Here is a 27,558-nt window from a genome sequence, read left to right as displayed (position 1 = left end):
AAACACTATGGTGTTACCTCAAAAAATTAAAAATTGAATTGCCATTTGATCCAGTGATCCCACTTCTGGGAAGATACCCTAAGAAGCCTGAAACACCAATCAGAAAGAATAGTTGTAACCCCATTTTTTATAGCAAAACTATTTATAATAGCTAAGATCTGGAAATAGCCTAAATGTTCATGAGTAGACGAATGGATAAAAAAGCCGTGGTGCATATACACAATGGAGTATTATGTAGCTGTAAGAAAAAAAAAGAGCTCTTATCCTTTGAGATGACATGGAATTACCTGAAAAGTATTATCCTAAAAGAAACAAGCCAAGCAGAGAAAAACAATATCATATGATCTCACTTATTTGTGGAATATAATGAACATAACAGTCTGAAGTACAGGGTAATCCCAGAGATGGGGAAGTAGGGTACAGACTGTCAATCCCCAAAAGAGGGGTTGGGGCAAGAGATAAACCACAGAACTTATATGCATGTATGCATAACCAATGGACATAGACATCAAGGCTGGGGACAGCACAGGCAGGGAGAGGGAGGAGGGTGTCAACTGAGGAAAAAGGAGAAACATCTGTAACAAATGTAAACAAATAATTAATTAATTAATTAATTAATAATAAAATATAGGTTAGAAAAAAATTGCCCAATCAGAGAAGCAAAAAGAAAATAAATTTAAAAACTGGAAAACAGTGAATCCATAAAAATCCTAGAAGAAAATGTAGGCAACAAAATTTCAGACATCTTATGTAGCAGAATTTTCACTGATACAATGCCTAAGTCAAGAGAAACAAAAGAAAAAATAAACACATGGGACATCAAACTAGAAAGCTTCTGCACAGCAACAGAAACAACCATCAAAATGGAAAGGGAACCCACTATATGGGAGAGCATAATTGCCAATGATACATCAGATAAGGGGTCATTTTCCCACATATATAGAGTGTTCATACAACTCAACAAAAGGAAGACAAAGAACCCAGTTAAAAATTGGGCAGAGGAACTAAATAGACACCTCTCCAAACAGGACATAGAAATGGCCAAGAGACATATGAAAAAATCCTCAATTCTATTAATCATCAGAGAGATGCAAATTAAAACAACAATGAGGTGTCACCTCACACCTGTCAGAATGGCTACTATCAACAAATCATCAAACAAGTGTTGGCAAGAGTGTGGAGAAAAGGGGACTCTAGTACACTACTGGTGGGAATGCAGACTGGAGCAGACACTATGGAAAACAATATGGTGTTTCCTCAAAAAATTAGAAATTGAACTGCCATTTGACCCAGTGATCCCACTCCTAGGAATATATTGTAAGAAGCCTGAAACACCAATCAGAAAGAATATATGTACCCCTATGTTCATAGCAGTACTATTTACAATAGCTAAGATCTGAAAGCAGCCCAAGTGTCCATCAATAGATGAATAAATAAAAAAGCCATGGTACATATACACAATGGAACACTATGCATCTGTAAGAAAGAAAGATCTTATATCCTTTGAGATGACATAGAAGGACCTGGAGAGTATTATGCTAAGTGAATTAAACCAATCAGAGAAAAACAAATATCACATGATCTCACTTATTTGTAGAGTATAATGAACAAAATGATAAATAGAATGGACCCAGAGACATGGATGTGTCTAGAGACTGGCAAACCTCACAAGAGGGTCATGGGAGCAAGGAAGAGTTATACCACAGAACTTATTTGCATGTATACGTAACCAATGGACGTAGACAACAATGCTTGTGGGGGCAAGGGTATGGAATAGGGAGGAGGGTGTCTGTCGGGGGAAAAAGGAGAAACATCTATAACAAAAATTAATTAATTAAAAAAAAAAAGAATTGAAAGAAGCAAAACTTAGCATGTGCATTTGTAACGATTGCTTGCAAAGGAAGAAACCCGAAGATATCTTCATTAAAATAATCAAAATTGCCAATGGAGCTGGATAGAAAATCAATATCACTCTTACACTTCAGGAAGAATGGACTGTTTTTGTTTTTTTAATCTTTATTCTTGGGAGTATTGCAGATATTCCCCATTGCCCCCCTCCACCTGGTTTTTGCCCCACCCAGGCCTTCAGTGCCCTATTGTCTACATCCATGGGCAAAGCATATATGAATATAAGTTCTTTGGTTGATCTCTTCCTGCCCCACTACCCCCTTTCCTCTGAGATTTGTCAATGTGTTCTATGTTTTCATGCTTCTGGTTCATCAGTTTATTTTGTTAATTAGATTCCACATGTAAGTGAAATCATGTGATATTTGTCTTTCTTTGACTGGCCTATTTTGCTTAGCATAATACTCTCCAGATCCCACCATGCTGCCTCAAAGGGTAAGAGATCCTTCTTTTTATAGCTGCATAGTATTCCGCTGTGTAAATGTACCACAGCTTTTTTATCCATTCATCTACTAATGGGCACTTGGGCTGTTTCCAGATCTTAGCTATTGTAAATAGCACTGTAAATAGGGGTGCATATATTCTTTCTGATTAGTGTTTTGGGATTCTTGGGATACATTCTTAAAAGTGACCCATATATATGCTGTCTATAAGAGACTACCTTAGAACAAAAGACTCACGCAGGATGAAACTGAAGGGATGGAAAAAAATTTTCCATGCAAATGAAAATGAAAAAAAGCAGAGGTAGCAATACTTATGTCTGACAAAATAGATGGCAAAGCAAAGGCTATAACAAGAAACAAAGAAAACCACTACATAACACTAAAGAAATCTATACAACAAGAGGATATAACCCTGGTAAACATGTACGTACCTGATTATAGGAGCACCTAAATACATAAAAAAACTCTTGGAGGATTTTAAGGGAGAGATAGACAGCCACACAGTCAGAGTAGGGGACTTGAACACCCCACTGACATCACTGGATAGATCTTCCAGACAAAAACACATCAAGGAAACAGTGTCCTTAAATGACATACTAGATCATATAGATTTAATTGACATTTACAGAATACTTCATCCCAAAGCTACAGGATATACACTCTTTTGAAGTGCACATAGAACATTCTCAAAGATAGACTACATGTTAGAACACAAAATAAGTATAAGTTTAAGAATGAAATCATATCAAACATCTTCTCAGATCACAATGGCATGAAAAGAGAAATCAATTACGATAAAAATACTCAAAAACATTCAAACACATGGAGGCTAAATAGCATGTTATTAAACAATGAATGGGTTACCAAGGAGCTCAAGAAAGAAATAGAAATCTTCCTAGAAATAAATGAAAGTGAACACACAACCCAAAATCAATGCAACACAGTGAAAGCAGTCCTGAGAGGGAAGCTCATAGCCTTACAGGCCTACCTCAAGAAACAAGAAAAATCTCTAATAAAGAATTGGCTATTAAAAGTTACCATTTACAAAAGAAAAAAATATGCTAGAATAAATGTAATAAAAAATGTGCAATATCTTTATGGATAAAATTATAAAACTTTTTTGACGGCTATTAAAGAAGGCCTAAATCTGCAGACAAATCTACTGTATTTACTGATAAACAGGCTCAGGATCATTAGGATGTCAGTCTTACCTAAGTTGTTGATTTATATATAATTTAATAAAATTCTAATCAAAATCCAAAATTTTCATGAAACATGACAAGCTGATTTTTAAAATGTATGGGGAAACACAAAGGATTAAACCTAGAGAATCTTAAAAAGAACTAGGCAGGAAAGAGGAGAAGCTGGAGCATCTTATAGGATGTTTAGATTTAATACGAGGCTTTAGTCTCAAAGATGAGTGGTATTGGCACAAGGATAGACAAGTAAAACAATTGAACATAATAAAAAGCCAAGAAAGAGACCACACTGTATCAGTGAGGGTAATCCTTGATTATGCTATAATAACTAGTTCACCCTGAAAGAATTTTATTTGCCACAACAAAGGTTTATTTCTCATTTATATCACCACTTGTTGAAGGTCACAAGGCTCTCCCTGGTGCTCTCCTACAACCTGGAGATCTGGGTTGCTTCCATTTGGCAACTCCGTATCTTGGGATTTTTTGCTTCTAGCCACAAGATGAGAGGGAACATAAGCACTGAAGACGCCCACCTGCTCTTAATTGAGACATACCACTCCCACATACATTGCCACTGTCGAGAACTCAGGGACATGGTTTCTATGGAACCACATGAGAGGCTAGGAAATGCAGTTTTTTGTGTTTGCCCAGGAAGAAGGAATGGTTTCATGAACCAGCATTGTCTCTGTAAAAAGTATGTAAACTTATGTAAGGCAAAATTGACATGGCTGATCCCTGGGGAAAATATTAACAATAAATGATGCTAAGAGTAAAAAAAGAACTGAATTCCTTCTATACATTGCACTCAAACAAATAACTTTCAAATGGATTTAAAATTTAAATGAGAAAGACAAAATAAATATAGAGAATATGACCCAGGTATCGGGAAAGAGTTTTTAACGCACACAAAAAAACAAATCCATAAGAAAATGATGGATAAAAATACATCAAAAAGAGAAAAAAAGACAAACTAGCAGAAGATGTTTTCAATACACATAGCTGAAAAGGGTTTAGTACCTAGATTATAGGAAGAAATTATACTAGCCAATTACCACAAAAATAATCTACTGAAAATAACTATGTTTCATTAGTATAGAAAGTTAAATAAGACAATCAAGGAAAGACAAGTATCACGTGATCACACTTATTTGTGGACTATAATGAACAAAATAAGCGGATGAACAAAATAGACCCTGAGACATGGAAGTAGGGATCAAACTGACAAACCTTAGAGGAGGAGGGTGGAGAGGGCGGGAAGAGATAATCCAAAGAATTTATGGGCATATAAGCATAATAACTGGACATAGACAACAATTCTGTGAAAGGTGGGGACGGGAGTGGGGAGGAGGGTATCAATGGAGGGAAAAGGAGAAACATCTGTAACAAAAATTAATTAATTAATTAAAAATTAAAATCACAAGAACATTCCATTTCACATCCATTAGGCTGGAAAAGTTAAAGTCAGACAGCATCAGTGTTAGCAAGAAGGAGGAGCGATATCTTTTCCACTGCTGTGAGAATGCAAATGGATGCAAAATGTTTGAGAAATAATTTAACACTGTCTTATGAAATTAAAATTTGGCTTACCCTGAAGAAATAGCAATTCCACTTATAGACAAATTCTTGTAAATATGAACTATAACTAGATACTTCAACACAAATGGTAATCTTGAAAATACAATACTGACTGAAAAAAAAAAAACAAGATACAGAAGAAAGTATATTGTATACCATTTTATAGAGTTAAATCAAGCAAATCTAAGGGTATTTTGAGAATCCACACATACAAGAATACATACATGTGTTTAAGAATCCATTCTATAAAGAAAAACAGGTATTGAGCAAAGTAAAATTTTAGGGTAGTGGATACTGTTGGGGATGTGGTAGGGGAGCAGGGGTAGAAAACTTCAAGTACACCAGTTTGGATTTCTTAAGTTGGGTAATGGCTTCACAGGCACTATTTTTCTTATGTATTAAGCTAGTGTTAGCATAAATATTCCCTATGCACTAAATATGTAATTTTAAAATCAACATACACACACACAATAAGAAAAAATTAAGCACTCTGCAGACTGACTCCCACTTAAAAGAGCTGTTGATTTTGCAGCTGTTTACAAGCAGAAAAATGAGTGAATATATGTTCTCTTTTAGACACCACACTCAATCTGTAGCAAGACCCTTTTTCCTTTAAACATTTTAAGTTTGTTTCCTTTTTATAATTATCTCAAATCTTCTCACAGTACAATTCATCTCATTTTTACTTTTTTTACTTAACATCAAAATCCTGTTTTATTTTTCCCCAGTGGCCAGGTTTTATCTACTGTTCCCAGAACCTCTAGGCAAGTTCAAATTCTGCAGAATCTTACTACAACTTATGAGGTAATTTTTCCCTCATTTATTTGTATATTATTTTCTTATTGTGGAAGTATTGCGTGCTATACTCTCTCCTATATGTTGTTTAACTTATATGTAGCTGGATTAAACCCCTCTTATTATATCCTTCTTCCCCTTCGCATAATCACATGACTTGCTGGTTCCCAAAATCAAATATTCTTCATTTGCGCTATTCGCTTTTTAGCCAACTGCAAAATGGTACCTTGGGATTGAATGTGTGTACTTACAAAGATGCTACGATAACAGAAGTCCAGTAGGACTTTTCTTATAAAACTATGGTTTTTAACCAAGAAGTAAACATCAAAAAGACAAAGGAAATTTTACTAAACTTTTAATGCCTGCGACCCATCTCTCCAAAATGCCTATGGTATGGAAAACTGATAAAAGTTACAAAATATCATGGTAGAAAATTGATGGCTCCATGTTTGTTAGTTAGACCAGATTAAAGATTCGAGATATTTACTAGGGGGAATGCTTGTGAAAGAATGAAGAGGAGGGAGCTGGAGATGGCTGGGAGACCCTCAGACCATAAAGCAGCTCTGACACCTGTACAGAAAGGAAGATTGTGCATGAAGAATCTCTAGACTGAAGGGCAGTTCCTATGAAGTTTTGGCTGGGCCGGTGGTGAGTCCTTAAGCCAAAATCACATGTAAGAAGAAACTCTAATCTAGCACTAATGGACCTGCATTAATACGCCCACAGTGCTGGATGCCTAGCTGGCTGCAACCCTGGAGACCATGACCTCAGCCTCTGGTAGATCAAGAGCAGGAACAGCTGGGAAAGTCAGTCAACTATGCTTCTCCCTAAAGAAAAGTTGAGTGGTAAATGTTCACAGGCAACACATTGTGGACAGAAGAAATACCACCAAAAAAACCATCAGAAGTCTAGAATTTAGTTCTTGGTCTGCCATTCCTAAGTGTGTGATTTTAGACAAGTTAGCTATAAGCCTTAATTTCTTTATCTGGACAGTGAAAATAATGACACTTTCTGGGTCTATAGCAAACTGTTACTATAATGATCAAAGAGACTGAATGTAAAAAGTACTTTGGAAAAGTGCAGTGAAATAGGAAAAAAATATAAATAATTTTGGAAGGCATTGCCCAAAGTCCAAAATTAGATTAAAGATAACATCAAGAATATAAAATTTTTATTAAAGAAAATCACCATTTAATCAACTTTCTGGACAAAATTTTATTTCTCTTCTAAACATTTGACATACACATTCAGTTTTATACAGTTGGGCCACAAATATATTCATTCACTGTCTCATCAAATATTTATTGAGTACCTATGTTCTAGGCCTTCTTTAGCAACTGAAGTTACAGAGAATAAAACAAGCTCCCTGCAAAAAAAAATATTTATTGTGCCATGTGTATCAATAAAGACCAGTGTCCAGGAACTATCTTTTAATTTCCCTTATAGACACAATTTTTTATGACTTTAGCTGCAGATGAGAATGATATGAACGACCATTTTTGTTTTATCAATTTTTCCATTAAAATGCAGATTGTTCTCTGGAAGCCAGTAACAGGTGAATTTATTGCAGAAGAAAAAGAAGTTCATTTTTTGGTGAATGCAGCTGATATAATCAAAGTGAAATCCCATTTACAGGAAAGCAAAATTCCATTCAGGTAGGTATCACTCCATATTTATTGAATAGCTATTATAAGCACCTATGATGCATTTGACTAGCAAATGGTACAATTGCTTCTTGGAAAAATAAATACTTACATTAAATCTCCTAAATTGACTAGTGATAAAGCCCAAGTGGCTGGCTCTATGACCTTGAACAAGTGGTTTAACCTCTCATGACCTCGCTGCCTTATCTCAAAATGATTTTTAGACTCAATGATCTGAGCAGTTTCAGACAGTTCCTCCTAATTCCTTCCTTCTTATAGTTTCTCCTAATTCTTCTACTCTATACCAAGACTTGGGGAGAAAAATTGTCATTCACTATAGTATACTTTGTGGTATCTCTCAAAAAAGTAGCCAGTAAAAAGGATTTTGCTTCCTTCACTAGGTCATGGGACAGTCCTGAATGTCTGGCTCTAGACTAAAGTGTAACAAATGCAATTTCTGCTCAGAGTTCACCTCTTCCTTTTGGAGTCTCCTATCCAAGATCTACTCTCTGCATCCATTGTTCAAACGCCAGTGCCCTCCTGTAGCTCTTGCATTTCCTGAAGACCATGTTCTGTTCTATGCATTAGTGGGCAACCTTTGGAGATAAGTTATAGATGTTTACTGCCTTTTAGGAACTGTGCTGGGCCTTTTATACATTGTATCATTTCATCCTTATAACCCTGTGATGTAAATACTCTCCTCATTATGCAGATGAAAAAGTTTTTCAAACTTACAAATGAATTTCTCAAGGTCAATCAGCTAGAACATGGAAGAGCTAAGAGTTGAACTCAGACCTTTCTGGTGTCACAGGCTTGGCTTTTATCTACTGGCCTCAGTGAAAGTAAAGAAACCGTATTAAATAATAGCTAACTTTCTACTTGTTTATCTCAAGTAATGAATTGGCTTAATTCCGTTAAAATGTTTGCCATGTTAACAGTGTGGCATTTCTCAAGAGACATTAAATAAGATGACTTTCTTGTACCTTCCCTGTTCCTGTGCTTCTATTGCTTTAGATATTTGATCATCTTTGGCTATGCAGAACATCTGGTATAGGTCAATTGTTGCCAAAATGAAAAGCAAAAAGAAAACACTTTTTCTTCTCCTTGGGTTTTTTTTATTATTTAATATGTTTTTGTTACAGATGTTTCTCCTTTTTCCCCCATTGACACCCTCCCCCCCCACCCCATCTTCAACTTTGTTGTCAATGTCCATTGGTCATGCATACATGCATATAAGTTCTGTGGTTTATCTCTTCCCTCCCAAACCCCCTCCTATGAGGCTTGTCAGTCTTGTCAGACCTACTTCTATGTCTCTGGGTCAATTTTGTTCATCAGTTTCTTTAGTTCATTATATTCCACAAATAAGTGATACTTGTCTTTCTCTGCTTGGCTTGTTTTGCTTAGCATAATACTCTTCAGATCCCTCCATGTCGTCTCAAAGGATAAGAGCTCTTTCTTTCTTACTGTTACATAGTATTCCATTGTGTATATGTACCACAGCTTTTTTATCCACTCATCTACTAATGGACACTTGGGCTGTTTTTCCATCTTAGCTATTGTAAATAGTACTTCTATGAACATATGGGTACATATATTCTTTCTGATTGATGTTTCAGGTTTCATGGAGTATATTCCTAGAAGTGGGATCACTGGGTCAAATGGCAGTTCAATTTTTAACTTCTTGAGGTAATACCATAGTGTTATACACAGTGGCTGCACCAGTCTGCATTCCCACCACCAGTGTACTTGAGTACCCTTTTCTCCACAACTTCGCCAACACTTGTTGTTTGATGATTTATTGATGGTGGCCATTCTGACAGGTGTGAGGTGATACCTCATTGTTGTTTTAATTTGCATCTCTCTGATGATTAGTGATGTTGAGCATTTCTTCATATGTCTCTTGACCATTTCTATGTCCTGTTTGGAGAGGTGTCTATTTAGGTCTTCTGACCATTTTTTAATGGGGTCCTTTGTCTTCTTTTTGTTGAGTTGTATGAGTACTCTCTATATTTTAAAAATTAACCCCTTATCTGATGCATCATTTGTGATTATAGTCCCCCTTATAGTGGAATCTCTTTTCATTTTGATGGTTTTTTCTTTTGCTGTGCAGAAGCTTTTGAGTTTGATGTAGTCCCATGTGTTCATTTTCTCCTTTGTTTCTGTTGCCCTAGGTGATGTATCAGTGAAAATTTTGCAGTGTATGGTGTCTGAAATTTTGTTGCCTACAGTTTCTTCTAGAATTTTAATGGATTCACGAGTTACATTTAAGTCTTTTATCTATTTTGAATTTATTCTCGTTTATGGTATAAGTTGCTGGTCCAGCTTCAAATTTTTGCATGAAGCTGTCCAGTTTTCCCAACACCATTTATTAAAGAGGCTGCCTTTACTCCATTGTATGCTCCTGCCATCTTTGTCAAATATTAATTGAGCATATTGTCTTGGGTCTATTGCTGGGTTCTCTATTCTGTTCCATTGATCTATCTGCCTGTTCTTGTGCCAGTACCAGGCTGTTTTGATTACAGGGGCTTTGTGGTATAACCTAAAATCCAGTATCACAATCCTTCCTATTTTGTCCTTCTTTTTCAAGATTGCTATGGCTATTCAGGGTTTTTTTTTTTATTCCATATAAACTTTTGGAGTGTTTGTTCTATTTCTGTAAAAAATATCATTGTTATTTTGATGGGGTTTGCGTTGAATCTATAGATTGCTTCGGGTAGTATGGACATTTTAATGATTTACATTTAAGGTAATTATTGATAGACAGTTATTAGTTACCATTTTAATTTTATGCCTGTGCACCTGTCTCTCTCTTTCTCTCTGTTTTTCTTCGTCTTACAACAGTTCCTTCAGAATTTCTTGCAGTGCTGGCTTGGTGGTAGTAAATTCCTTTAGCTTTTTTTTTTTTAATCCATGAAGCTCTTTATTTCTCCTTCAATTTTGAATGATAGCCTTGCTGGATAGAGTAGTCTGGGATTCACACCCTTACCTTGCATTATTTTGTACACTTCATGCCACTCTCTTCTGGCCTGCATCATTTCTATTGAGAAATCAGCTGACAGTCTAGTGGGAGCTCTCTTGTAGGTAACTTACTGTTTCTCTCTTGCTTCCTTTAAGATTCTTTCTTTGTCTTTAATGTTTGCCATTTTTGTTATGATGTGTCTAGCTGTGAGTTTTCTTGGGACTCTCTGTGATTCCTGGACATGTGTGACCTTTCCCTTCAGCAGTTTTGGGAAGTTTTCTGTCATTATTTCTTCAAACAGGTTCTCTATTCCTTTCTCTGATTCTTCTCCTTCCAGTATCCCTATAATGTGAATGTTACGTTTTTTATTGTCCCACAGCTCCCTTAAACTTTCCTCCTGCTTTTAAATTTATTTTTTCATTTGCTGCTCTATTTGGGTGTTTTTCTCTACCTTGTCTTCTAAGTCACTGATTCGGTCTTCAGCTTCTTCTAATCTACTATTGAACCCTTCTAAGGTATTTTGCATAACCGTTATGTCAGTTTTTATTTCCTCTTGATTTTTATGCATAGCTTCTACCTCTTTTTTTTAAGCTGAAGTAGTTCCCAGTGAGCTCTTCATACTTCTTATTAAGTTGCTTGTAGTTCTCACCAAATTGTTTGAGTACCCTTAAAATCATTGCTTTGAATTCTTTATCTGACAAGTTGCTGTCTTCCATTTCATGTAGTTGCTTTTCTGGTGATTCCTCTTTTTCTTTCCTTTGGGTGTTGTTTCTTTGTCTCCCCATTTTAGCTGTCTGGTAGCTCTAGACCCACTGAGGGATGTTTGCATGTGTATGCAGCTTACTGTTTATCAAATAAGGCTACTGTGCCTCCCAGACTGTTTTGTTGCATGTCACCTCTTGCCTGCTGTGGATCCTGGAGGATTGACTACTGGGGGCTGTTATTGGTGTGTCCTGGTAGGTGCTGCTGCTGGATCATGTGGGATCCTCTGGAGCTGTGTTCCCAGTTGGTCACTGGTGCCACCTGTAGCTGTGTAGCTCAGGCCCTATTGGAGCCATGATCCTTGCCCGTACCATGGGCAGATGGATCGCACAGTCCTTCTGGAGACCCAGCTCCATACCTGTCTTGTGGGCTACTGGGTTGCAGAGGCCTCTCTGGTGTCCCAGCACCCAGCAGGTCCCGCAGGCAGCTGGATTGCCCTGGTCCCTCTCGAGTTCCGGCTTCCACCCACTCTTGTGGGCAGCTGGGTAGCACAGCCCTTTGTGGAGCCCCAGGTCCCGCCACTGGCTTCTGGGGAGTGCTGCTGCCCCATGGGGTTCAACTCCTGCTCAGCCTTTGCTTTAGTTTTTGGGAATGGGTCTCAGCTGCTGGTCTGTTCTTCTGTTGCCTGGGGATGGATGTCAGCTCCCCAGCCTCTGTTGCTGGCGGTGAGTCTTGACTCTGATCGGGCTGCTGCTGTGAGGGATGGTGCTGGGCTCCCGGCCATCTAAAGCTTCTGAAACTGGCACCTCCACTACTGTGCACTGGCCTGTGTTGACACATGGTGTCCACTGGTCCAATGGTGCCAGGTGCACTGGTGGGCTCAGGTTGATGGGCCCTAGCCGCTCCCACTGCCTCCTTCCAGGGAAGACCCAGCATCTTCCAAAATGTTGGGACACACCTGCAGCACAGGGAGACGTGCCCTGAAGAGCCTGCAGTGGTCAGCTGCTCCGTCCACAGCACCAGAACCTTCTGCTCCATATCTCTGCACTGCTCGAGTTTAGTCATCCACCTTCACATCCACTCACACTCTCTCACACACTAGCTCACTCTTTCACACACTTACCCTCCTTCCTGTCCTGCCTGCCACCATCTTCTCTCTTTGGTTTTTAACTGCAAATAGAATGATACAATATTACTCTGGATTGAAGAAAGTTGTCCACTAACCTATATGTTCACATAAAAGACATAGATGAAGCACAATCAAGAAATGTTGATAATAGTGGGGAAAGGGTGAGATTTTGGAGGTCCTGAAAACAGACCATATAGAAGTCACTTTCTCTCCAGTGTCCATGTGGGGGTCTACCAAGATGGTTTGTGAATTACAGCTCAGCAAAATGTTAGGTGATTGTTTTCACTTTTTAGATTCCTTAGTGATTTTCCCCTATACTCACCTGTTGTGGCTACAATGGGCCATGTGGAAAGTCAGAGCCCTTTTTGAAAACAAGCTCATCCTCTGTTTTGTCACCTAGTGTCCTGATGGAAGACGTGGAAGATCTTATTCGCGAGCAGACTTCCAATGACACCATCCACCCCCGGGCTTCCTCCTCATACTATGAAAATTATCACTCACTAAATGAAGTAAGCCATCAAATTTCTCTCCAAAATTACCATTTTCATTTAACCTGCATTGGCCCTTCAATGATGAAAAATTATTAAAATATCATAAATGGTGGAAGAGAGTAAAAAATATAATTAGGTTGATTATATGATGGTAATTAATCCTTTTGAAGATTATCTTCCCTGGGAAGATTGTGTCATATTTGGTAAACTGCCTGTAAGCAGGTTTTTTGTCCACAGCTATGAGTATCTCTAACTGCCAGGAGTAATACTGCATGCTCAGAACAACAGGAAATAAAAATTAGGGCCTTTTTATTGAAACTACCACACACAAAAATTAACAGTCCACTGTATTAGTCTACCATAACAAAATCCCACAGAATGGACAGCTTAGGCAACAGAACTTTATTTTCTCCCAGGTCTGGAGGCTAGAAGTCAACAATGAAGGTATCAGTAAGGTTAGTTTCTCCTGAGGCATCTGTCCTTGACTTGCAGATGGCTGCCTTCTCATTATTTCCTTCCATGGCCTTTTCTCTGTGTGTACACATCCCTGGTGCCCCTATGTGTCTCAATTTTTACTTCTTATAAGGACTCCAGCTAGGCTGGATTAGGACCCACACTAACAGCCTCATTTTAACTTAATTACCTCTTTGAAGGTCCTATCTCCAAATATAGTCACATTCTAAGTTGCTAAAAGTTATGAGCTTCAACATATGAATTTGGAGGGAAACAATTTAATTAATAACCATGACATTCCAAAAAATGTCTTGGACCTCTCCTCCCTCCCACTCCCAATCCTTTCTAGGAGGCTCATAGGAACCATAGTATTCTTGCTCTCAGAAAATTCCTCCAACTCCTCTTTCCCCTTCAGTACTGACTGATCTCTCTTTCAGTCCTCAGCACAAGGTGGGCAGGAGGTATTCTTTTGTTATTGACTCACACTAGGAAATCTTAAATAATCTATTGTAGGGAAGGGAGGAAAAAGGCCCCAAAAATACTTTTTAAAATAAATGGCAAAAAAGAGAGTTATTCAAAGGATGTTATCTTCATTATCTCAAATTAGACTATGAAATAAAGTCTTCTATAAAGCTTCCTTCATACAACACAGCCTCCCATGTTGGAGGAACCCTACTTAACCATCACTGGAACACACAAAATAGTTGTATGTAGTTGTGCTCTCAGACATAGTCTTTCCTTAGAAGTACTCAGTAAACAGAGGCCCACTGAGGAAATCCCCAATGGCTAAATCTTTAGCACCTCAGACATTGATAGCATTGGTATTTGGCAGCAGGTAGGCCTCCCAGGACTATCTTAATTCCCAGCACAGGACAACCACTCACAGATACCACTCACCCTAGTTATCTAAGAGGATTAAAGGGTAAATGGTGCTCAAGTTCCTATCATCTAGGATGGATATTTGAAATTACCTTTAGAAATTTTTCCAGAAATAAAGTGGGCTATTCCCATTTCAGAAGGTATAAAAGTTTAATTATGGACCCTGAGAAGCTGGTCTGTATTCAAACATGATCATGTTCCCTCTCTCAATACCTGCTTTGAAGTGGACACTAGCCTATAAAGTCAGGCCTGGAATTTTGTATTTGTCTTTCCATTACAATCTTGGCAGAATCTCAAATATCACTAAATGTCAATCTAGGAGACAGGTCCAGAATCAAACTCTTTCTCAGGGTAGAAGAGAATTTTTTTTCTTTAGATTGTTTACACCTTTGCCTCCCATTATTTCACAGATCTTGTTGTAAATACACAGGTCTCCAGTGAGAAATAATGACACTGTCATTTACCTGTGCAAAGACAGTGCCCAGGGCTTCCTTCAAGTTCCATATAAAAGTGAACTAATGAATGAATGGTAAAGAGGATTTCATACACAAAGGCAGGTTCAATGTAATAAACCTTTAAAAGTAACTCTTAGGATGAAGTTTAAAGATGAACTTTTCCTACTTTGTCAAAAGTTTCCTAGTACTTTTCTACTCTTCTCTAAAGCTTTATAATTTTCAAAACAGTAATTTTATTGATTTTTCCTAAACAGCAGAAGAAACACCTGCCCCAAATAATTTAGTTCCTCATTCTTTCTACATACAGAGGTCTCTGAAGCCTCTCCTTCACCTGGAGAAGTTGTCTGCTTCCTTTGGTCAGGGAAATGCTTTGAACTTGCTCATGACTGACTGCTTATATCCATTTTGATAGATCTATTCCTGGATAGATGTTATAACTGAGCGGTATCCTAATATGATTGAAAAAATCCATATTGGGTCCTCATATGAGAAACGTCCACTTTACGTTTTAAAGGTATGTCATGGGGCAAATCATTGATCTTTTGACTTCAGGGGATGTGTTAATTTTTCAGTGGTGCTTGTGATAATTTGGATTTCTTTTCCCTTGAGTTCTGGAAATATTTGTATTACAAGTGTCCCTCTAATACTCAGTTGTTTAGGGTTGTTGTTGTTGTTTTTCCTTTGCTAATGCAGTGCTGGTCTATGAGTGGAAACCCCAATTTTAGAATCAACTCTATCTCTTTTATGTCACATAGATAAGCCATGTCACTTTTCTGAGCTTCGAGGCCTACCATCATAAAATGAAGGCTGAGGAGTGTAGTCTGGATTATTTTTTAAGTCCTTGTTTTATTTATACCACCACCACCCACCTCTGACTGCCTTACTTAAGAAGAAGAAAAAGAGAGAGAGAGAATCTGTTTTTGGACAAACAATGACACTTGTCAGTTTTTTGAACCAAAAAAAGAACTGAACAACCAAACTCAGGGAAGGTTAAGAACCAGGAAATGCTGGGGTCCTGGCAGTAGAGCTGATGTGATAGCTTCTGCTCCAGTCACAGTCCATTTGATTATTTATTTTCAACTGAATAAATTGGCCTTAGTAAAGGTGAGTAATTATGGTCATATGAAGAATTTTGGGGAGCCATAAAACCATGCTAATTCTTTGCTGATAATATCTGATCCTGTAGTTCTGTTTTTTTTTTGTTTTTTTTTTTAACCACTCTCCCCACGATACTACCCAATCTTTTTTAATTAAAAAGAAGCTCTGGAAAATTTTGAATCATTGAAAAAATATTTTACTTAGTAATATTTAATTTACATATAGTTTCCCAACATTATCTAAATTGTAACAGGTGAGTCACCTTGGTCATCTAAAGATAGATTTGGAGTCAGGATATCTGGGTTTTAATCTGTTTTGATAGGTATTTGCAGTGCAGACCCAAGACAGACATGTGAAACACTGGGCATTCTTGGTGGCTGAGTTGGTTAGATTGGGTTCATGTAATCATGGCATTATCCATCCATAATATTTGCTTTCAGCCACGTTGTGTGCACTCATTGGAACTTGTGTTTCTGGGACCTAGATATACATGTGGGAAAGCCACGCTTCCTGCATGATTTAGTCCCACTCTTACTTGGTCAATGATGTGCACATAATGACATAATGTGAATCTCTGGGGTTCCTACAGCTTTTCAGTGTCAGGACCAGTACCAGGAGAGCTTGCTTAGGACAGACAGAAGACAGCTACTTCAGAAAAAAGGATTTTCTATTAAATTAAATAGATTAAATCAGCCAGGCAGTTCTCTTGTTTGTACAATGAACTCTTTGCAGTCACTGCATGTGACTTCCTCATCTGCTTTCTCATTGACTGTCACTATCACCAAGTTAGTTAAGATAAGTCCTGACTGAGTGATGCAGATAGCAATCTAAAAATCAAACTCTCAGTGGGCAGAGGGGAGATTGAAAAATGGCAGTGGAGTGAATGGAAGCTACACAGACCATCTCCCAGGACCAAACTATAATTACAATGAAAATAAAGACATAGCGTCAGGAAAAAGCAACAGAAAAGCAGCTTGGAGGACCATATAACCAGGGACACTGACTCAATTCTCGTAGCATTGTGGAGGCATGAGAGAGGAGCTGGGAGACCACGGACAGCAGCAGTCTTAGTTGTGAGCAGGGCCCAAGTGACACCACAGTGCAGAGCCAGGACATACGCTAAAATAGCCACAGCCACTCACCTGGGGCTCTGGCAGAGGGAGGGTGGACTGGACAAGAACTGTGTGGGAACACTCGGGATTTAGAGGGCGCTCAGAGCTTTTGCTGAGTTGCGGCCACGCAGGACAGTGGTCATCTTACTCCTTCACTGGGCTCTGGGGAAAGGCAGTGGCCCCTCCCTTAGAAATTTAACCCCACCCGGTGGCCATTTAAATGCAAATTGAGGCTCATTAACAACCAGCATCTGCCCCACCCTCGGGAAATCCCCTTACACTGAACACCTGAGGAATTATTTCATTCAACTGAGAAGGCAAGGCTCTTCAAGTAACTGTGACTAATAGCATCCAGGCAAAAAGCTAGAGAACAACTGAAACATTCTTGGGCTTGCAACTCTGCCCAGGAAAATAAGACTTGACAGTGGGTGTTTAACATGGGTCCTCCCACACTCATCCAAACCTAGTAGAGGGTGCCAAACAGCAGAACACCAACAACCACAGGGAAGATTTGACAGGCTCCAAAGCCCACTGAGATAGCCAAAGTGGTGAAACAAGAAAACAAATGCCAGATGAAAGAACAAAAGACCTCTACTGAAATGAGATAAATGAGGTGCAGTTAAGCAAGTTAACAAAACTAGAATTCACAGCCATGACCTCGAGGAAGTTCAACAGCATGTGTAAGGACATGAGCACCATGAGAAAACACAGAGAAATGTTGAAAATCAACCAGGTGGAAATTAAAAACCACCAAGAAGAAATGAAGAATGACATCAGAAATAAAGAACACATTGGAAGGTCTAAAGATCAGAGTAGAGGAAGCAGAGGACCGGATCAGTGAATTAGAAGACAGGATAGAAAAAAATTAATCAGAAAACCAAAAGGAAAAAACAATTAAAAAACAGGAAGTCAGCTTAAGACAACTGTGGGACAACTGGAAACATAATAATATTCGCATCATAGGATTCCCCAACAAAAAAGAAAATGAACAAGTGTTGGAGAATATTTTTTAAGAAATAGTGACAGAAAACTTCCCTAATTTAGTGAAAGAAGAAGGCATTCAAGTTCAAGAAGTACAGAGAGCCCCGAGTAAGAAGAACACAAAAAGACCCACACCAAGACACATAGTAATCAAACCACCAAAAATTAAAGACAAAGAGAGAATCCTAAAAGCAGCAAGAGATAAGCAACAGGTTACCTACAAAGGAACCCCCATAAGGCTCTCAGCTGACTTCTCAACAGAAACACTACAGGCCAGAAGGGAGTGGCATAAGGTAATGAAGATCATGAAAAACAAGGATCTGAATCCAAGATTACTCTACCCAGAAAGGTTGTCATTCAATATAGAAGGTCAAATAAAGATCTTCCCAGACAAAAAAAAAAAAAAAGGTTAAGGGTATATATTAGCACCAAATCGGCACTGCAAGAAATGTTAAAAAAACAAACAAACAAACAAACAAAAACCACGCTGTAATTAACAGGAGAAATAGGAAGAAAAATATAATCACACTACACAAAAATGTCAATAAATAAGTATATATCAGTAATCACCTTAAATGTAAATGGATTGAATGCTCCAATAAAAAGACACAGAATAGCTGATTGGATTTGAAAGCATGACCCATCTATATGTTGTTTACAAGAGACCCATCTCACAACAAAAGACTCACATAGGTTGAAAGTGAAGAGATAGAAAAAAAAAATCTTCCAAGAAAAAAGAAAGGAAAAAAAAGCTGGGGTACCAATATTCATATCTGATAAAATAGATTTCAAAATGAGGGCCATAACTAGAGACAAAGAAGGCCACTACATAATATTGAAAGGAACTATCCAACAGGATGATATAACCCTGATAAACATAATATGCCCCCAATACAGGAGCATCAAAATATATTTAAAATCTTCTGGAAGACTTTAAAGGAGAAATCGAGAGCAAAGCAATCATGGCAGGGGACTTCAACACCCCACTGACATCACTAGATAGATCCTCTAGACAAAAAATTAGCAAGGAAACAGAGAATCTAAATGAAGCACTATACCATATGGATTTAATAGATATCTACAGAGAATTACACCCAAAACTACAGAATTCGCATTCTTCTCAAGTGCACATGGGACATTCTCAAAGAGAGACCACATGTTAGGACACAAACTAAGTTTCTACAAGTTCAAGAAGATTGAAATCATGTCAAGCATCTTCTCAGATCACAATGGCATGAAACTAGAAATCAACTGCAACAAGAACACACAAAGATATTTGAACACATGGAGGCTAAATAGCATGTTATTAAACAACGAATGGGTAACAGAGAAAATCAATGATCAAATTAAAAACTTCCTGGAATCCAATGAAAATGAACACATAACAATACAAAATCTATGAGATTCAGTGAAAGCAGTTCTGAGAGGGAAGATCATAGCACTACAGGCCTATCTCAAGAAGCAAGAAAAAAATCTCTAATAGACTATCTAACCTCACAACTTAAAGAACTAGAAAGCAAACAAAAAGAAAACCCCAGAGCAAGTAGAAGAAAGGAAATAGTAAAGATCAGAGCAGAAATAAATGACGTAGAGATCAAAAAAACAATTCAAAGGATCAGTGAAAAAAAGAGCTGGTTTTTCGAAAAAATAAACAAGATTGATGGACACTTAGCTAGACTCACTAAGAAACAAAGAGAAAGAACCCAACTACGCAAAATCAGAAATGAAAGAGAAGAAGTAACAACTGATACCACAGAAATACAGATGATTGTTAACAACTAATATAAACAATTATATCACAACAAATTCAGCAATCTAAGTAAAATGGACAAATTTCTAGAAACACATAGTCTCCCAAAACTGGACAATGAATAGATAGAAAACATGAACAGACCAATAACAACAGAAGAAATTGAAGATGTAATCGAGACTACCAGCAAACAAAAGCCTAGACCCAGATGGCTTCACGGGAAGTTTGACCGAACATTCAAAAAAGAACTAACAGTTGTTCTTCTAAAACTATTTCAAAAAATTCAAGAAGAAGAAAGACTTCCAAACTCATTTTATTAAGCCAGCATAATTCTAATTCCAAAACCAGAAAGAGAAATTACAAAGAAAAAAACTGCACGCCAATATCCCTGATGAACATAGATGCCAAAATCCTGAACAAAATACTAGCAAATTGGATCCAGCAACATATCAAAAAAATTATTCACCATGATCAAGTGGGATTCATCCCAGGGATACAAGGCTGGTACAATATTCACAAATCAATAAATGTGATACACCACATAAACAAAATGAAGAATACAAACCACATGATCATATCAATAGATGCTGAAAAGCATTCGACAAACTCCAGCATCCATTTCTGATAAAAATGCTCAGCAATGTAGGAATAGTAGGATCATATCTCCACATAATAAAGACCATTTGTGAAAGACCTATTGCCAACATTATACTCATTGGGCAAAAACTAAAAGCATTTCCCTTAAGAACAGGAACAAGACAAGCCTGAAACACCAATCAAAAAGAATATATGTACCCCCATGTTCATAGCAGCACTATTTATAACAGCTAAGATCTGGAAACAGCCCATATGTCCATCAGTAGATTAATGGATAAAAAAGCTGTGGTCCATATACACAATGGAGTACTATGCAGCTGTAAGAAAGAAAGATCTCTTATTCTTTGAGAGGACATGAAGGGACCTGGAAAGTATTATCCTAAGCAAAACAAGCCAAACAGAGAAAGACAAGTATCATATGATCTCACTTATTTGTGGAGTATTATGAACATAACAGTCTGAGGAATGGGGTAGTCCCAGAGATGTGGAAGTGGGGTACAGATTGACAATCCTCAGAAGAGGGGTCGTGGGGAAAAGATAAACCACAAAACTTATATGCATCTGTGCTTGAACAATAGACATGGACAACAAAGCTGGGGACAGGGTGGGGAGGTTGGGGGAGAGGGGAATCAATGGGGCAAAAAGGAGAAACATCTGTAACAAAAATGATAAATTAAATAAAAAAAGATTAAAAATTAAAGAAACAAATAAATAAAACAAAATAAAATAAATACATAAATAAAAATCAAACTCTCTTTTCTTATTTTGAAATTTCAACTGCAAACATTTGATTTTGAAACACTTCTCTTTTCTCCATACTCTAATTTTTAAAAGCAAATGGAATATAATTTATTTTGTTTGGAGGTGTTTTTGAGAATTCCTCTGAAGACATCAAAGGCTATCACTGAGGAAAGAAAGGTTGAGAAAAAGTCTCTTTTTCTAGAGACTTAACAGTTAGCACTAGCCCCATACTGTGAACCAAAACAAGGCTTCTGTCCCTGGATATATTAGTAATAAATTTGTGTGAAGATAGATGTGTGCTTCTTCTTGTGTGAAATGGAAATATAGTCTACATATTAAAAGTGTGCACCCGGTAAAATGGTGAGGAAATCCAAGTTTATCTTCAGCCCAACTGATTCCCTTTTCCAAGCAGTTTTCTATTCCACACCTCCCACAGAAGGCTCTCTACTCAGCATACACCCATTTGCCTCTAATGAAGTTTGAAGAAAGTGCCTGACAATAAATAAGTACATATCAATAATCACCCTAAATGTAAATGGACTAAATACTCTGATAAAAAACACAGAGTAGCTGATTGGATATGAAAGCATGACTCATCTATACATTGTTTACAAGAGACCCATTTCACAACAAAAGACTCACATAGGTTGAAAGGGATGGAAAAAAATCTTCCAAACAAACAGAAAGCAAAAAAAAAGCTGGGGTAGCAATACCCACATCTGATAAAATAGATTTCAAAGTGAAGGCCATAACCAGAGACAAAGAAGGCCACTACATAATATTGAAAGGATCTATCCAACAGGAAGATATAATCTTGATAAACATATATGAACCCAATATAGGAGCACCAAAATATATTTAAAATCTTCTGGAGGACTTCAAAGGAGAAATCAATAGCAATACAATCATAGCAGGGGACTTCAACACACCGTTGACACCACTAGATAGATCCTCTAGACAAAAAATTAACAAAGAAACCGAGACTGTAAATGAAGCACTAGACCATATGGATTTAATAGATATCTACAGAGAATTACACCCCAAAAATCTACAGAATTCACATTCTTCTCAAGTGCACATGGGACATCCTCAAAGATAGACCACATGATAGGACACAAATTAAATCTCTACAAGTTCAAGAAGATTGAAATCATATCAAGCATCTTCTCAGATCACAATGGCATAAAACTAAAAATCAATTCCAACAAGAACATGCAAAGACATTTGAACACATGGAGGCTAAATAGCATGTTATTAAACAATGAAGGGGTTACCATGGAGATCAAGGAAGAAATTACAGTAATAACTTCCTGGAAACCAATGTAAATGAACACAAAAACACAAAACCTATGGGATGCAGCAAAAGCAGTTCTGAGAGGGAAGTTCATAGCACTACAGGCCTATCTCAAGAAACAAGAAAAATTTCTAATTGACTGTATAACCACACAACTTAAATAATTAGAAAGCAAACAAAAAGAAAACCTCAGAGCAAGTAGAAGGAAGGAAATAGTAAAGATCAGAGCAGAAATAAATAACATAAAGACCGATAAAACAATTCAAAGGATCAATGAAACAAAGAGCTGGTTTTTCAAAAAGATAAACAAGATTGATGGACCCTTAGCTAGACTCACCAAGAAACTAAGGGACAGAACCCAAATACACAAAATCAGAAATGAAAGAGGAGAAGTAACAACTGACACCATAGAAATACAAAAGATCGTTAACAACTAGTATGAACAATTATATGGCAACAAAATCAACAATAAAAGCGAAATGGACAAATTTAGAAACACACAGTCTCCCAAAACTGGACCAGAAAGAAATAGAAAACTTCAACAGACCAATAACAACGAAGGAAATTGAAGATGTAATCAAGACTCTCCCAGCGAAATTAGACTTCCAGTCAAGATGGCGGCGTAGGTAAACACGGTATTGCGTCCTCACACAACCACATCAAAGTTACAACTAAACTACAAAACAACCATCATTCACAACCACCTGAAATCATCCTGAATGGAAGTCCTACAACTACGGAATTAAAGCAGCAGCCACATCCAGGCTGGTAGAAGGGGCAGAGGGGCGGAGGGGCAAAGGCATGAGGGCCGGTGGCAAGAAGGGCTGTTCCCACACCCATGTGTGGCGGATAAAAATCAGGAGGATACCTCAGCTAGGAAAGTCCTTCCTGAGGACTGAGGGGTCCCTGTCCCACACCAGGTGCCCTACTCAGGGTTCCAGTGCCAGGAAGAGAAATCCCCATAACTTCTGGTTGGAAAAACCAGAAGGAACTGAGGCTCAGGGAAGCGGGTGCAGCTGGAGCCCCAGGCAGTTCCTTAAAGGGCCTGCGCACGAACCTATCCAGCTCTCTCCCTCTAAGCTTGGAGGGGAGGCAGCTAGAGGGGCACCAGAGACATAAAGGGAAGAATTGAGCTGTTTGGCCCTGGAGCAAGGGCTGGAGAGGGGGGCTTTCTCCAGGACAAACGTGCTGTCAGAGGCCTTTGTTCCTTTGGTGAGCCCTTCCCTGGGGCGGCAGACAGCCTCCATATCTGGGACGCCAGCAAACTGACTCACACTGGTAGCCCCACCCTGGTGACTCCCTGAGGCCCCGCCCCACCCCACCCAACTTTCAGGCCCACCCAAGCTGTTGCCACTTGCTTAACCATAGGATTGGCCTGTCTTGGATCCTGATTCAGGTTTTTCCTAAATTCTTTCAAATGAGCAGCATCTGGTCTCAGCTAGCCCCAAACCTCTCGTTAAGTAATACACAAAACCAAACACAGGGAGGCAGCCAAAATGAGGAGACAAAGAAACAGGTCGCAAATGAAAGAACAGAACAAAACCCCAAGAAAAGAACTAACCAAAATGGAGATAAGCAACCTAACAGATGCTGAGTTCAAAATACTGCTTATAAGGATGCTCAGTGAACTTAGTGAGGGCCTCAAGAGCATAAAAAAGGACCAGTCAGAAATGATGGATGCACAGTCAGAATTGAAGGAGGCATTAACTGAAATAAAGAATAATTTACACGGTTTCAATAGTAGAGTACGTAAATCCAAGAAGCAAAGTATCGATTTGGAATATAAGAAGCAAAAAATACCCAAACAGAAAAGAAAAAAGAATCCAAAAATATGAGGATAGTGTAAGGAGCCTCTGGGACAACTTCAAGCATGCCAAGATTTGCATCTTGGGGGTGCCAGAAGGAGAAGAGAGAGAACAAGAAATGGAAAATCTGTTTGAAACAATAATGGCAGAAAACTTTTCTAACTTGGTGAAGGAAACAGACATACAAGTCCAGGAAGCACAGAGAGTCCCAAAAAAGATGAACCCCAAGAGGCCCATACCAAGACACATCATCATCAAAATGCAAAAGGTTCAACACAAAGAGAGAATCTTAAAAGCAGTCAGAGAAAGGCCGCTAGTTACCTAAAGGGAGTTCCCATAAGGCTGTCAGCTGATTTCTCAAAAGAAACTTTGCAGGCCAGAAGGGAGTGGCAAGAAATATTCAGAGTGATGAACAGCAAGAACCTACAACCAAGATTACTCTATCCTGCAAAGCTGTCATTTAGAGTCGATGACCATATAAAGTGTTTCCCAGACAAGAAAAAGTTAATGGAGTTCATCAACACCAAACCGTTATTATATGAAATGATGAAGGGTCTTTTTGAAGAAAAGGATAAAATATGTGAACAAACAAAATGGCAGTGAATACATATATATCAACAATAGAATCTACAGACAAAATGAACAGGCAGAACAGAAACATTCTCATAGATACAGAGAACATTTCGTTGGTTGCCAGATGGGAGGGGGGTTGGGGGAATGGGTGAAAAAGGTGAAGAGATTAAGAAGTCCAAATTCATTGCTAAACTGACAAACCTCAAAAAGAAAGGGGTTGGGGTGTGGGAAGAAATAAACCAAAGAACTTATATGCATAACCAATGGACACAGACAATTGTGTGGGAAAAGGCAGGAGGGGGGCGGGAGTGAGGAGGAGGGAGTCAATGGGAGAAAAATGTAGAACATCTAAAATACATTTTACATCCAACAAGAAAGATTTAAAAAAAAAAAAAAAAAAAAAAAGACTCTCCCAGGAAACAAAAGCCCATGCCCGGAGGCCTTCATGGGGTGGTTTTACCAAACATTCAAAAAAGAACTAACACTCATTCTTCTCAAACTATTCAAAAAATTCAAGAAGAAGAAAGACTTCCAAACTTATTTTATGGGGCCAGCATAATTCTAATTCTAAAACCAAAAAAAAAGAGACTACAAAAAAAGAAAACCACAGGCCAATATCCCTGATAAACATAGATGCTAAAATCCTGAACAAAATACTAGCAAATCGGATCCAGCAATACATCAAAAAAACTATTTACCATGACCAAGTGGGATTCATCCCAGGAATGCAAGGTTAGTACAATATTCACAAAACAATAAATGTAATACACCACATAAATAAAATAAAGAATAAAAACCACATGATCATATCAATAGATGCTGAAAAAGCACCCATTTCTGATAAAAACACTCAGCAATGTGGGAATAGAGGGATCATATCTTGACATAATAAAGGCCGTATATGAAAGACCTACAGCCAACATCATACTCAATGGGCAAAAATTAAAATAATTTCCCTTAAGGACAGGAACAAGACAGGGATGCCCTCTTTCACCACTCTTATTTAACATATTAGTGGAAGCCTTAGACACAGCAATCAGACAGCAAGAAAAAATAAAAGGGATTCAAACTGGATAGGAGGAAGTGAAATTGTCATTATTTGCAGATGACATGATTTTATACATAGAAAATACTAAAGACTCCATCAAAAATCTACTAGACTTAAAAAATGAATTTGGCAAAGTTGCAGGATGCAAAATTAACATCAAGAAATTGACGATATTCTTATACACCAATGATGAACTCATAGAAAGAGAAGCTAAAAAAACAGTCCCATTTACCATCACAGCAAAAATATTAAGATACCTAGGAATAAACTTAACCAAAAAGTAAAAGACCTATTTGCAGAAAACTACAGGATATTGAAAAAAGAAATGGGGGAAGGTATAAAAAAGTGAAAGCACATATCTTGTTCATGGATTGGAAGAATTAACATCATTATAATGTCCATATTACCCAAAGCAATCTATAAATTCGATGCAATCCCCATCAAAATACCAATGACATATTTCACAGAACTGGAACAAATACTTCAAAAGTTCATATGGAACCAAAAAAGACCTCAAATAGCCACAGCAATCTTGAAAAAGAAGGACAAAGTAGGTGGGATCACAATACCAGATATCAGATTATACTACAAAGCCACTGTAATCAAAACAGCCTGGTACTGGCACAAGAACAGGCATATAGACCAGTGGAACAGAATAGCAAACCCAGAAATGGACCCAAGGCAATATGCTCAATTAATATTTGACAAAGGTGAAAGAGCATACAGTGGAGTAAAGACAGCTTTTTAATCAATGGTTTTGGGAAAATTGGACAGCTACATGCATAAAAATGAAACTAGACCATCAACTTACACCATACACAAAAATAAACTCAAAATGGATAAAAGACTTCAACGTGACTCATGAATCCATAAAAATTCTAGAAGAAAACGTAAGCAACAAAATATCGAACATCATATGCAGCAGAATTTTCACTGATACACCACCTAAGGCAACAGAAACAAAGGAAAAAATAAACACATGGGACTACATCAAACTAAAAAGCTTCTGTACATCAAAAGAAACAACCATCAAAATGGAAAGGCAACCCACTGTATGGGAGAACATCATTGCCAATGATCCATCAGATAAGGAGTTAATTTCCCAAATATATAGAGTACTCATACAACTCAAGAAAAGGAAGACAAAGAACCCGATTAAAAAATGGGCAGAGGAACTGAATAGACACCTCTCCAAACAGGACATACAAATGGCCAAGAGACATATGAAGAAATGCTCAACATCACTAATCATCAGAGAGATGCAAATTAAAACAACAATGAAGTATCACCTTACACCTGTCAGAATGGCCGCCATCAACAAATCATCAAACAAGTGTAGGCGAGGGTGTGGAGAAAAGGGGACTCTAGTACACTGCTGGTGGGAATGCAGACTGGTGCAGCCACTATGGAAAACAATATGGTGTTACCTCCAAAAATTAAAAATTGAACTTCCATTTGACCCAGTGATCCCACTTTTAGGAATATACCCTAAGAAGCCTGAAAACACCAATCAGAAAGAATATATGTACCCCCATGTTCATAGCAGCATTATTTATAATAGCTAAGATCTGGAAACAGCCCAAGTGTCCATCAGTAGAAAAATGGATTAAAAAGCCATGGTACATATACATGGAGTACTATGCAGCTGTGAGAAAGAAAGATCTCTTTTCCTTTGAGATGACGTGGAGGGACCTGGAAAGTATTATCCTAAGTAAAACAAGCCAAGCAGAAAAAGACAAATACCACATGATCTCACTTATTTATGGCATATAATGAACATAACAGTCTGAGGAATAGGGTAGGGCCAGAGATGTGGAAGTAGGGTACAGACTGACAACCCTCAGAAGAGGGGGTGGTGAGGGGAGGGAAGAGATAAACCACAGATCTTTTATGCATGTATGCATAACCAATGCACATTGACAACAAAGCCG

At 37.9% G+C, this 27,558-nt stretch overlaps 1 protein-coding gene across 1 annotated transcript in view; it reads left to right on the top strand.

Moving 5' to 3' along the window:
- The window catches only part of CPB2 (carboxypeptidase B2), a 71,675-nt gene that overhangs the window by 15,932 nt on the left and 28,185 nt on the right, over positions 1 to 27,558 (top strand). The window contains exons 2-5 of the mRNA XM_036250329.1: positions 5,851 to 5,926; positions 7,448 to 7,572; positions 12,751 to 12,859; positions 15,041 to 15,142. Of these exons, the coding sequence (XP_036106222.1) occupies positions 5,851 to 5,926; positions 7,448 to 7,572; positions 12,751 to 12,859; positions 15,041 to 15,142 (412 nt within the window). The remainder of the gene's footprint in view (positions 1 to 5,850; positions 5,927 to 7,447; positions 7,573 to 12,750; positions 12,860 to 15,040; positions 15,143 to 27,558) is intronic.

Source organism: Molossus molossus, unplaced genomic scaffold (genome assembly GCF_014108415.1).
Source record: "Molossus molossus isolate mMolMol1 unplaced genomic scaffold, mMolMol1.p scaffold_m16_p_9, whole genome shotgun sequence".
In the NCBI taxonomy this organism is placed as follows: domain Eukaryota; kingdom Metazoa; phylum Chordata; class Mammalia; order Chiroptera; family Molossidae; genus Molossus; species Molossus molossus.
The sequence above is the reverse complement of the archived record's forward strand: the minus strand, read 5'-3'. Positions and strand labels throughout refer to the sequence as shown.